Here is a 13,227-nt window from a genome sequence, read left to right as displayed (position 1 = left end):
AAAACAATTTTTTTTAAAGTTGGATCATGCTTTCACTCATGCCAGTCTTTGCTCTGCTTTTCCATTTTCTCCTACTTCTCCTACCCTCTCTTTCTCCGTCCCTCCACTCTGGTCTACTTGTGGAGGGGGGATTCACATGCTAATGAGGAGAAGTGAAAAGAGGTCATGGGCTTAGCAGACATGGGGAACCCACTCACACATAAACAAACACACACACACACACACACACACACACACACACACACACACACATGCAAACTGGTGCTTAACGACTAAACCGAAGGAGAACACCATGGGAAACTCAGGAGCTAACCAGCTGAGTGACAGAAAGAGGAAAGTGAGAGCGATTGAGCACCTCAACACTATCTATTGAGAATTAATGAAAGCCACTCTGTCTGCATGCCGCCCAGCCTTGAGGTGCCAAGCTGTTTTGTGCTGCCCAACCCCAATGACATCTCCCTGAAAACAGCCTGGTATGTGGGCATACCACAATCAGTCCATGAACCTCTCAGCACAAGCTAAAACTCACTGCAGACCATCTCATCTGCAAGCAGCGGTGGGAAGAAATATGACCTCTTTAATGGTAATGGGATAAAGAGCCGGTGACCTTCACAGGGCCCGCTGACCCAGAGAGAGAGGAAGAGAGAGGAGGGGGAGTGTCAGAGGAGAGAGAGATAAAAACAGAAAGGGAAGAAAAAGAAAGAGGTCGGCTGGGCTGTTGGCAAAAGCCTGTGGTGCGTCAGTGAATTAAAAAACAACTATTTTACAAGCGCTATCATGAGGTCATGCCTGAGATTCTCAAAGCCTCGCTAAAGAAGGGGAAGCACCTGTTCTTCTTTACTTCTACTGACACAGTGGTAATGAAAGCTGTGTGTTCACTTTTAGAGCCAATGAGCCCTAGAGCTATCAAGCCCCTCAACTGCTTTTAAATGGCACTAACACACGTCTGAGAATAATTGAAGCCTAAAAAAAAACTCTATGGAGAGAAGGTGAAAGCGAGTGGGAGAGATTGAGATAAAAAGTTTGGAGAATGCAGCAGGAAGAAAAAAAACATCCAAAGTGGGTGGCTTGGCGAGTTTGGGGAACAGTTCTATTTGTTTTATCAGATTTTGTCATGCATTTCTCTCTTTGAGTCTGAGGAAACTGCTGCAGGCCACTAAAGACTACCTTCTACAGGTCAGAGAGAGAGAGAGAGAGAGAGAGAGACAGAGACAGAGAGACAGAGAGAGAATGTGTGTAAAAGAAGAGAGAGAGAGACGTATTTATTTGGCTGCATGAATCAGTGTTTATAACCAGAGGTCATGACGGGGCCTTGTGTGTGTGTAAGTGTGTGTGTGTGTGTGCATGCCGCTGTATGTATTTTCCACCCGTAAATCCACTCACATGTTCACGCACCACTGCATGCTAGAAATCATGGCACAAAAGTATGTTTGCGTGTGTGTATGGTATGCATGTTTGAGCATTTAACTTTCTATATGTAGCATGCTATGCAAGTGTGCGTGCGTGTGCATGCATTTGTTTGTGACAGAGATTATCTAGCCGGCGCCCGTTTGATTGGCTTTGGAGTTAAATTTGGTATAGCTAGTTAGCTCTTAGATTAGCAGGTCTAATGAGATCTGATTTGTACATTTCTCACATACATAAAGGAAGAAATGTGTTTCTTTTCAGGTCATTACACAGTTAGAACTTGTTAGGGTTTGCATTTTCATGCATTTCAGCGGTACTCATTAATATTAAGTCCAAAGTTCCTGTGTCCTGCAGGGTTAGGATCAGCAATCTATTATTTTCTCTCATATTAAGACTGACTGTACATGCCAGAACAGGACACAATAGCTATTCTTAAGGCAGCTAATGCTCTGTGGCAGTCAAAAGGTTAATTCACCTTGACATGGCACTAATGTCCCTGTAGAGCAACACCTGCGTGTCTGCTGAGATTATCAAGGCAAAGCTCCCTGTTCTCCCATGACTCTCCCCTTTCTGGCTCTCTATTGACATTTTAATGGGCTTTCGTGGCTTTCAGGAGCAGAATTAGAATGATATTGTGATTACGGTGAGCGAGCTGGAGTGTCAGCAGTCAGTGTGAGGTGAATGGGAGGCGGAGCTGGGCAGAGGAAGAGGTATTGTGGCCTGCTCTAATGGAGGATTTCCTCCTCCTGTCTCTCAAGCACACCATGTGACCCGTCCTGAGCAAGAATTCAGGGAAAGGTTAGAGAGGGCGGAGGCTGGGGGGGGGCTTGACTCTGTAGACTGGCCAGTCAATCAATCATACTTTTGTCTTCTTTTCCTCTTTGATTTTTCTCACTTCACTGCAAATATTCAGATAGCAGTTAGAGAATTAGTGGCTCAGCTCAGACCTGACAGTATGGCTGTTTATCAAACCTCAGTGTTTTTTGGTGCGTATTGTTGTTTTTTTTGTTTGTTTTCTTTTAAACCTGGCATAGAATATCTGGTTAGATGCATGAGAATTTAGACATAATTCTTGTAGAACGGCTTGTTAAGAAAACTGTGGGTTTTTTTGTTAAATGAAATAGAAGATTTTTCGAAAAAGTACTTTGATTGATTTGTGTAAGATGTATTGTAAACAAACTTGATAATAGACTCATCATTTAGAAAAATCACAGACATTTTCTGTTTCCAGAGATTCTCTGATCTAAAAACTTACTTCTTTTCTCAGTTTGTACAAAGTTGTTAAGTTTATATCTTTGGGTTGGTGACTGGAAGACGAACAATTACAAAACATATATACTTAATAATACTTGTGGAGGGCATGTGTACTATTTTCTGACATTAGTTGCAGCCCTATTTGTGACGTACTACTGTAAACCAAACACAAGATGTATACAAAAATGTTTTCCCGTCTTTTAATCCCTTTGCATAACACATTCTCTCGCTAGAGACAATAAAACAACCTGATCTGTGTGTTTGTGCTTGTTTTTTTGTTATGACAGAGAAACCTTGCTGATGTGTACAGATCCATTACCTTCATTTGTCTATTTAAGGCCAATCCCAGTCTCTTGAGGAAACTTTTGGCATACTTCTATCAATTCAAGCTCCACATCCACACACAGCCTGCAACATAACGTGCGTCGCTAAAAGACCCATTGGTGGTAATTTGATATGTGTGTGACTCTCTGTGTTGGTAAGAAGAAGAGACAGAGAGAGTGTCTTTGTTCACTGACTTGCATTAGCAGAGCCCTCCGGTCTATTCATTTGGATAAAGGCCCTCTTCCAGCAACAAGTCACAGTGTAATAGCATTGTGTGTGTGAACAGTGACAGCGTGTGTGCTGTTTGAGTGTATTCGATAAGAGTAAGGGATCAGAGAGATTGAGTGGCTCAGTGCCCGGTCCACTTGTTGTTGGACATTGTTCTGCCAAAACAGGGCAGGTGAGCAGGGGGGAAGAAAAAGTTGAAAGGTTGGAAGGTTTCCACTGACATACAGTGAGATTTCCATGTCTTTTGAGAAAATGAGGATAATATGTCCCCTTTAACTTCTCTAAATTACCTTGTGCTCTTAATATATATGTTAACATCTAGAGAGCGCACACCCACCCACTCATCAGCATTCAACTAAGGGGCGCACTCACACTTGGCCCGCATGATCCTTTCCGTGGTTTAGCAAGAGTTTCCCCTCTCCCACTTCCCCCGGGGCCCAGGCCCGCTTGTACTCACGTTACTTGAAATGATCAGGGCCTTGGCTCAATTGCTTCTTGCTTATACATAATCACCCCTCGGAGATTTAGGGCGCACTCATGCTGTCCATCTGTACCTCACCCCATGCTTAAGGGTAATTGTCACCCCCTCCCTCTTCCCCCACGGACCAGGCCTGTTTGTACTCACATTACTTGAAATGATCTGGCCGTGCTGCGGACGCGTATTGCTTGAACGTCATCACCCACCCATCAGAGATTTAGTTTTGAGTTGCTTTGGACATTTCATCTGATAAAATCTGCTGGAAACACTCCACCTCTGCATCAAACCACCGCAAACTGTTGGGCAGCATATTATTAAATGTCTGTTGCTGGAAACAGATGCATATAAACAGACATCAGGACCGCCGTCTGCCTTGTGCAAGCTTGCCGTACCTGGGTCGGGTATGGTTGTACTCACACTGGTCAAATTAATTAGACTTTAGCTGTGAAGCGTGCTTGGGCACGGTACGGCTGGACAGTGTGAGTGCGCCCTTAGTTTTTTCTGAATGATTTTGAATATTTTCATCTGACAGATCCGCAGTAAAGACTCCCAGACCATCGCAAACCCTTTGGCTGCATCTTTTTAAATGTCGAATAGACAACAGGACCACAGTCATTCCCCTTACATGTGCAAATGCTAATGCTCTTACACGTGCATCCGTGCGTTTCTAAAGCCCCCCTCTCTCAACCTGGCCATGGCTGGCAAGCGTGTTGTGCCTGGGCACAAAACAGTTGTACTCACACTGGTCAAATGAACTAGACTTGTGTGTGTGACGGACAACCTCAGCTATCGTCTGAATAGGTTCCAGCAACTGAGGTAATTGCATTGCTCTCAGGTAGTGATTTGTCCTGACCAGGGATGAGCTCAGATTGACATGGTTTGGGATGAATTTACAAAAGGAGGGTTGAACAAGGGTCAGAATACTTTTGTGTGACCCAGGTCCATGGTGAGAAAGGGGTAAAAACCACTGCTGTGACTTCTGGGGTTTTAAATACAGCCTGTCGAGCAGATGCCTCGGGTGTTCGGAAATTTGTCACACATCCAACACAACGCAGTGCTGTAAGCCCACACAGTTCACTTTATCCGTAGGTCAGTGAAGCCTATGTGAGTATGTGTGGACTTCTAGACATTCTGGAACAGGGTGCATAGGTTAGCTGAGGTTCATGACAGGCCCTGGAAGTAGCTAAAGGGCCAAGGGTCAAAGGTGAGGGATGTGACATAGCTCTAGGATTATACTGCAGCATACAGGAGCACATGCCGCTATAACACTGCCTATTATATCTGTGAGAGTGTGTGCCCATGTGTGTGGCTATGTGGGTGTTAGAGTGGATTACTGTGGTTCCACTGGCAACTTCAGAAAAGCCTTTCTCAAACATTTTTAAGTTGTCGACCACAAAGGGCTTTAAAAATGCTCGCACAATCCAAATAAACAAACTTGGCTCCATAAAAACCACCCAGGGTTTAGCCAAACACCTAATCACTGTTTAGTAAAATGTAAATGTATAAACACATACACTCACAGATACAGATGTTTGGCCCTGGGTTGTCCTTTGTTTCCACAAGCTGCTGATGTGTCGCACACATGTACAAAGCTCACAAATACACACACGCACAAACACACACAGGAGTGGCTGAGGTCAGCAGAGTGGTGTGCAGAGTGAATCCCTGTCCCTTTTCCCCCTCTGTGTGGATTCTGCAGCGACCGGGGGGCCGCTGGCTGAAGCATGTGCTTACTCAGAGAGATTTTATTCACAGGAATAAATGCCCTTTTACACACAGGCATCTGTTGGGACACTCTCTGGGGTACTTTAACCAGCAGGCACCTGCAAGGGCAGCCTCGCTTCTGAATGCTGCTGCTGGCTCCGTGTTGTTGTTGGCTTGCAGGCATATTTGGAGAGATGTTGGATTCAACACTGTTTTGTGGGAAATCAACTCTGGTCCACATTAGCGAGCAGAGGATATTTATAATGTGTTTTAAACAGATCAGTTACAACTCATCAAGGCATTCTTAATGCTTGGCTGCACTGTCACTTGAAAGAGGAGGACAAATGCACAGCTGCTCAAGTGAAGGGAAACTTGAGCAGTGCCCAGGGGCCAGATCAGGCTATTTGACTGGTTGGATGGGTGGCTGGCTGGCTGGGCGTTTCTCTGTTGTTGTCATAATGGCATTATTACCCCCTGGGACAAAAGCCTGGCTGCGAAGAAGAGAGCTGTGTGGAGTCTTTGAAACCTGACACCTCTGTCTGGATAATGCTCTCCTAAACTTCACTCCATAGTTTCCTGCTTTTCTTGCACTCCTCATCTTCATATGCTGCTCAAATATCCTGCTCAACTCTGTGCACATGACGGGCCGTGTTTATCCGAAAACAATTGGTGTTAAATTGGGGCAACAGTTGAGCATGTTTAGTGTTGCAGGGAGCCTCTTCAGTTCAGTTGGCCTCTTCTTTGTATGTAAACAGGATAAGGCTCAGTGGCTGCAGAGCAGATAAGGCCTGCGCCAATAAAGATGCTGAGCTGATTACTATCCAGCGCTGGCCACAGCTGAGCAGATAAGCACTACAGTCCACAATCCAGTAAACAATAGCGCTAGAAGCAGCACCAGCCATAAACCAGTGACAGATAATCAAGCAGCCTTGAGTGTCCATCGATGAGGGTCTCTCACTCTCTCATCTCTACCTCATTCACTTTTCCAGTCCCTCCCTCCCGCCTCCCTCCATGTCATCCTCCTTCTGTCTGCCACCGGCCTATTGGTCCTTGTTACCGCAACAAAGAGCGCTGAGATGCATCAAAAGGGGTATTGTTCTCAGTGAAATCTCCCTGACCCACCAACCCCCCATCTCTGGATGCGCACAGCATGTGAACACACACACACACAAATAGAGAGGACTGTAGTGGGCAATGTAGTAAGAGAAAGTGACAGACAGAGGGGCCTGTGTAACAGCAGGGAGGAGGCCCAGGCTAGGACAGTGTGGTGGAACAGAGAAATGCAATGGGGCCTACAGCTCTCAGCCTGCTGGTTATGATGATGATGATGCCTCTGAACTCATGTACATCAATTGCTCCTAGCAGCATTGTTGTTTGTTTTTTTAAGCTGTTGCTCCCATGTTAATACTGCTCATACATATGATCCTGGAAAGACAACTGTGTGGGAAAACCTCAGAGTTTGACGCTTTTTAATGAGTGCATTGCCCACACACAAAATATCACTAAATTTACCTTTTTATAACACTAGCTGAAAACTCAAACATAAGTTTAAACACATGCAAGAATGACTGCCAACTAAATTGTATGATAGGGTACAGCCCAGTAATCCTGCTTTATCTAAATAAGCACTTTGAGGGTGTCTATCTAAGAGGGATATAATCATAGATGACAGAGACGGCAGAGGCAGAAGCTTTACTACACTATTGTTGTCAACGTGTAAACTACAAGCTGTTGTTCATCTATTGCCAAAGTTTACTCTTTTATTGTGCAATTTAATTGTTTCATATCAGTCGACCCGATGCCTTCGGCTTTTCCCACGGGAACCACATGGGGATACACAGAAACACATACAAGTACACATCGGGCCGCAGATGGCTCACATATGCTACCGAAACAGAGGCATGGCAGACATAAGCGTGCACATACATAGACTCTTTTAATCTTCAGGCCGACCATAGAGTCCATCTAATGACAGCCCTGGGCGCTCCCTCTCACTCATAAACCCCAGGGGAAACACACATGCCCACACACCTCTAATCGCAGCCCTGCACAGACATAAACACCAGGAGTTTGCCATTTAACTCATGCGCCAGCAGAAACATGTCACAATGTCAGACTGAAAATGTTACACACACACACACAGTCTAGCCGCAATACCACCACTACAGAAATATACACAAAAATGCATACTTAAAATGACATACATTCTTCAAGCACTAGCAGCCCTGAGGCCACCACTGTTGTCATGAACATCTACTGATTTTATCTAGTTATATAATCCAATGATGGTCTTCTGCCAGAGGACCCTCCTCACCTTCTTAAAAGCCCTAACCTCGCCTCGTCCTGCAGCCATAACATTAACACACACCACAAGCCTCCCCCTAAAGCCACAGATAACACAAAGGCATACATACAGTGATGTAATCACATCGTAAATACCATACCATATATTGGCTATTTGTCAGAACTGAATCTTGAGAGTGATGTTACATATTCTTCTGTGAATGTCCACTGAATGTCTTGTGTGTGAGTGCAGGAAATGTCATGCAGAGAGCACTGCAGGCACTTGTTCTACATCAGTCTCTTTTCTGCCGGACCTTTGACCTTATACAACAAACTGAAGAACAGACTGACAAGGAGCATCAACAGTGGGACAAAGAACATGCAAACAACTTCAATACATCTCTTATATACACATGGGCCCTCTGGGAGCTTGGGACAACTTAATGGCAACTAGTGGAAAGTGATGTATTTTGTTGACTGTTACAATAGCCAAATTAGTGATGCTTGACATGGCAGACTTGGCATGTTTTTCCCCCCACTTAATCCCACCTTTCCATCTCTCTCCCAGTGTTTATCTAGCCAGGTATAACAGACAGAATTGTGCAGAATATTGCCATTAGAATAAGATCGGCAGCTTTAGATTGGAACCTGTGTTTGGGTTTGTGTGTGAGTCCTCCCACTTGCTGTGTGATTACAATTTTCTACTTGACATTTAGTAAAAACTACTCATCTTGTTGTTGTCAGGCGGATAAGATTCTACGCATGCACTAAACTAACCACATCTTACATCGTATTTGGCTACCAAAGCTTTTGCATTTCTCTCCCTTTGTGAGTTAAGAAGAGGGAAGACAAGCTCAAGTGGAGAGGGAGCAGAGAGGGAAGGAAGGGGGAAAGAATGGAAATGGGCTGTCAGGCAAAAAAAAAAAAAAAAGTACAGGATTTAATTTCACAACCACACCTACCTCCGACCGACACTACCTTTCCGTTTCCCACCCTTTCCTGAGCAACACTATGCACACACACACACACACACACACACACACACACACACACACACACACACACACACACACACACACACACACACACACACACACACACACACACACACACACACACACACACACACACACACACACACACACACACACACACACACACACACACACACACACACACACACACACACACACACACACACACACACACATGCACACACACACACACACACGGTGTGCCCCCTGGTTCATTCGTTCCCAAAATTGCACCAGATGTCACATCAAGAGTCTTTGGCCAAGACACTCCAGCCAGATGAAGAATTTGAGAAATTCTGGAAAATATTTGGAAAGCGGCTCAGGATTGAAGTGGCTGAGGCATGGAGAGGTAGAGGTTAAACCTCTGCAGCTTTAATGAGGGGCCGTGTGACTGACTGCTGTAATGCTATAGCAACTAATGGAGAGGCAGGAGTTAAGTAAGAGCCATATAGGGTTAATGCTCCAGGGCCAGTTATGAAGTTGATTCTCCATGGCCAAAAGGTTACACTCCTCTGTGCTGCTAATTAACAATCTCCACGTATGTCATCAAACACCTGACTGTATCGCAGATAAAAGTGGATAACAGGAAATCTGAGAGGCTGATGGAAAAAAGGCAATCTTGAGCCTATATATATTGGTCACTATGGCAACACCCAGACAGACTTTGTAAAGCTTTGGAAGTCAATGGAGCCAGTCCTGGATAATCCATGTATATATTCTGTAAAAAAAAAAAAGGCCCCTGCAGCTCAAACTCTGATTGGCTACCAAATCCAGACAGACATGAGTGTACGCACTCAAGCAAACACACAATGCATTATCTCCTTTGCATTGTGTAAAAGTTAATCTGGGTTTAGGTGAGGCTACTTTTAGAGGTATGTTTTCCTGTAAACTCAAGTGGACGTCTTTCCACGAAGTGTTTTCACAATAAACATCCACTTTAACCGGATGATAATAGGCTGTCCGACTGTGTATAGCCATGTTCAGCATGTGAGACAGAGAAAATAGGAGAAGAATGAAATTCAGTTTGCGGTGGAGTTTGTGTATTTATAGTGAGTGTATGGCGTTTGTGTGTGTGTGTGTGTGTGCTCCTTATAGCATCACTAAATCAACTCTGCTGCTCAGTAAGAGTGGAACCCGAGCCAAAGTGAAATCAGCAGATGATTCTTGGGCTCAGCTGCCAAAATCGTACGCTGTTCTCTGGTCTCAGCGGTTGAGTGCTTGGTGAGCACTCATCATAATTCTGACCCTGCTGTGTTGATGAATCATGATTAGCAGAAGAAACATAAAAGGAGGCCCCTTTTTTAGTTTGCACACATGTGTGTTATTATAGAAGGCCTCAGATGGCCTTTATGCAAACACAATCATTAACCGTGCCTCAGGGTGTGTGACTGTCGGGCAGATCGACAACCTATAGAAAGATCACTGCAATGTGTGTGTGCGTGTGTGTGTGTGTGTGTGTGTGTAGCACCAGCTGGCAGATAGGAATTGATAAAAGGTAAAGAGATATGTATGCATTAACAAGCTGTTTAGTGTACACTCTTTTCTGATGCGCACACTGAGCATTCTTCTGAGCCCTCTACACACCCCCACATTCCTTGTTCCTCATTCAGGATACCCCCCCCCCCCGCTTCTGGTCTTTCTCATTCTCTCTTTTAACCCCCTGTCCCTCCACCCACTGTAACCCCCATGTGTAACCCCCCCACCAAACCACTAAAGTGGGCCAACCAATCACCACTGAGCAGCCAGATTGTGTTTAGCATGACAAAGAAGAATCTGTGTGACCATTTGTGTCTACATGCTTACATGCATTGTGTGTGTCTGTGTGGTGTGTTTACGTGTGTGTGTCTGTGTGTGTGTGTGTGTGTGTGTGTGTGTGTGTGCGCGTGCATGCATGCGTGGTGTGTTTACGTGTGTGTGTGTCTGTTTGCATGTGGCAAAGAAGAACTTTTTTTTTTTTACCAGAGAAGGAAGTTGGTTCATGCAGGAAATTCGCTCCACATGTCCTCAAAGCTCATCTGCATTTATATGGGTGCAGATGAAACAGTGTATCCGTGTCTGAGGTCTTAATAAGCACAGCAATATAAACCCACTGGAAAACTTTATGTCTGTCATGCATATCTGCTTCTACTGCACGGCACTTAGAATGTGGAGTTAATCCGAACCCCTTTGTTACATCTTGGGTGATAAAATCCTGTTCCTGTGTGGCGACGTTGCATATTATTACTGTTGATGCTTTAGTTTCTCCGTATTAAACTGTTGGTGTCCCACCTGCTCCTCTAATGTCTGGTCAGCCACACGTCTGCCTCTCCATCTCTCTCTTTTAGATCGGAGAGGCATTCCCCTGCCACAACACATGCTTAAGCAATTATTACATGCACTCCCCTGGACAGAGAGGGCTAGATAGAGAGAGAGAGAGAGAGAGAGAGAGAGAGAGGGAGTAATTTGAAGTGGAGTGATCAGGGGCAGCTGGCCAGGGATTTGCAGGGTTCTGGGAGAGAATGTGTAGAAGTTAAGCGCAACTCCCATAATCCTTTTCTAAAAGAGAGAAAGGGGAGATGGAGGGATTGAAAACAAAGAGAAGAGAAAGGGGGGCCACTGGAGCTAGAAACTAAAAGGACTGGGCTACAGTGACAACAGCCAAAAACAAATCGGCTATCAAAGCAACACACACGCACACATAAAAACAGCACACTGTATCTGGACGAACGCTAGCGGAATAACAAGTTAGGACTAACACTCAAAAGTCTACATCACAAACAAGTTGTCTGAGGGGGGTAAAAGGGGCAGTAACCTCCTCTGGTTTGGTGACACTTTCATCAGCTATGGATCAATGCCTTCATTACGCTTTGATTTTTACTTCAGCCACGTTACATCTCTATGTATGGACAGCTCTGTCTGGAATGGCACCTCTGGAGGTTTAGGGTCAGATGAACAAGGTTATGAGGGCACAGGAGGGGTGTCACACGCTATTTAAAAAGGGCAGTAAAGGGGCAAGTTACAACACTTCAAAAACATTTATGCCCCCCAGGCATGTTGACAGGCACCAGGAGCATCAACTGCTCTGGCCCCAGTGATGCTCTGTGGACTTTTAAATGATCAGTACATCTTGTGATGACAACATTTTCATCTGGCTGTGCAGATGAGAATAACCATACACGTGTCAGTAAATCAGCAGAATGTCAAAGTTGTACATGTAAATTGATTGCTAAACACTCATGTCATGTCTGGGTTGTTTCATTGTGAGATTGACCTATAAACTGTGTATTTTTAACAATGTGGGGGGAAAAGCCTGAAGTGTGGCCAGTGTTGTCTTTCCAACACACCACCCCAAGCACTGGGGTGGTGTGTTGGAACTGGGTGATAAGGGGATGTTGCAGATTAAGTTGTCTTGTGGTGACAGATAACAAGCAATACTTTTAAAACGATAAGACTTTTACTGCCAACCATCAGAAAGCGCGGGTCCTGTTTAATCTATTTATTGTTTCTACGGTTTTGTGTGTGGATCCAGAGTTAAGCTGACTCCTGGCATTGTCGTCCAAATCAGCTGATGTGAGCCAAAACAATTCAAATTGGAACGGAAAGTATCATTTATATTATAACTCAATTCATAAACTTACCAAGTAGAAGACAGAGGATGTCGAGCGCTATTAGCAGCTTCTTCTTACTGTTGTCAACACCATTGTTGTTGTTTAACGTAGAGGTTCCTCCGTTCCTTGTCTCTTGGGCCATTGCTTTCTCATACATGTACTTTTGCATTTGAGAAGTCCCCGTTTCGGCTCAAAATCCCACACCACGCGCTAAGTGAAGAACGTCTGGCAGGCTCACAAGTCCTCAAAAGAAATGTCATGCAATTAAAACGGGAAACAAATGTCCCAACTCGGAGGTCTCATAAAGTTGCAGATCTGCTGATGTCTCGTTGTCTCGTATTTCAATTTTACAAAAACGGCTAAAAAAGATCTATATATGTATATATATATATATGTAACTGATATTCGGTGAACGGACCCGCGCCACGGACTCAAGGAAGAAATGTTGCCTGCGCTCGAAATGAATGGAAAGCCCGCTCCCCTTTATCGGTCTTGGTTCAAAGACTTGGAGTGAGTGAGAATTGCGCTGCGCATCGACAGCCGCTCTGGTTATATCAATCCTTCTTCTCCTCCTCCTCCCCCTGCTCTCTTCAAGTTCCCCCAGCAGCTTCAAGGCTCAGCCCTCTGCTAGCGGGTAATCACCTCCATCCCTGCATGGAAAACTTTCTCAGACTGGTGACCAGGAGGGGGCAGAGAGCAGCGCCCCCAGTGGTTACGCGAGGTATGACAGGCGCACTACACTGATGGAGGTTGGGAGCGTTTCAGAGTGGTTATGCTATTGGAGATGCCCATCTCGGGAATAACGAAAGCATATATTTATTGATTTACAATTAAAATAGAAATAGTCTGTTTCATTTGTTTATGTTGAACGTTTTACATTGAAATATGACGAAATAAATACTGCCCATTGGAAAATATTAAAGTCAAA

General features: G+C 44.7%; 1 protein-coding gene across 2 annotated transcripts in view; it reads right to left on the bottom strand.

The window, feature by feature from the left end:
* plpp3 (phospholipid phosphatase 3) overlaps positions 1-12,869 on the bottom strand; it is a 31,603-nt gene extending 18,734 nt beyond the window's left edge. The window contains exon 1 of one of the 2 annotated variants that reach the window (XM_083940652.1): positions 12,330-12,869. In XM_083940652.1, coding sequence (XP_083796778.1) covers positions 12,330-12,468 — 139 coding nt within the window. In that variant the 5' untranslated portion in view covers positions 12,469-12,869. The remainder of the gene's footprint in view (positions 1-12,329) is intronic. The other variant, XM_083940651.1, reaches the window with a different exon arrangement.
* Between the last annotated feature and the right edge of the window lie 358 nt (positions 12,870-13,227).

The sequence above is a fragment of the Echiichthys vipera genome (assembly GCF_963691815.1).
Source record: "Echiichthys vipera genome assembly, chromosome: 3".
Taxonomy (NCBI): domain Eukaryota; kingdom Metazoa; phylum Chordata; class Actinopteri; order Perciformes; family Trachinidae; genus Echiichthys; species Echiichthys vipera.
Note: the sequence above shows the minus strand (reverse complement) of the source record. Positions and strands in the feature narration are given on the sequence as shown.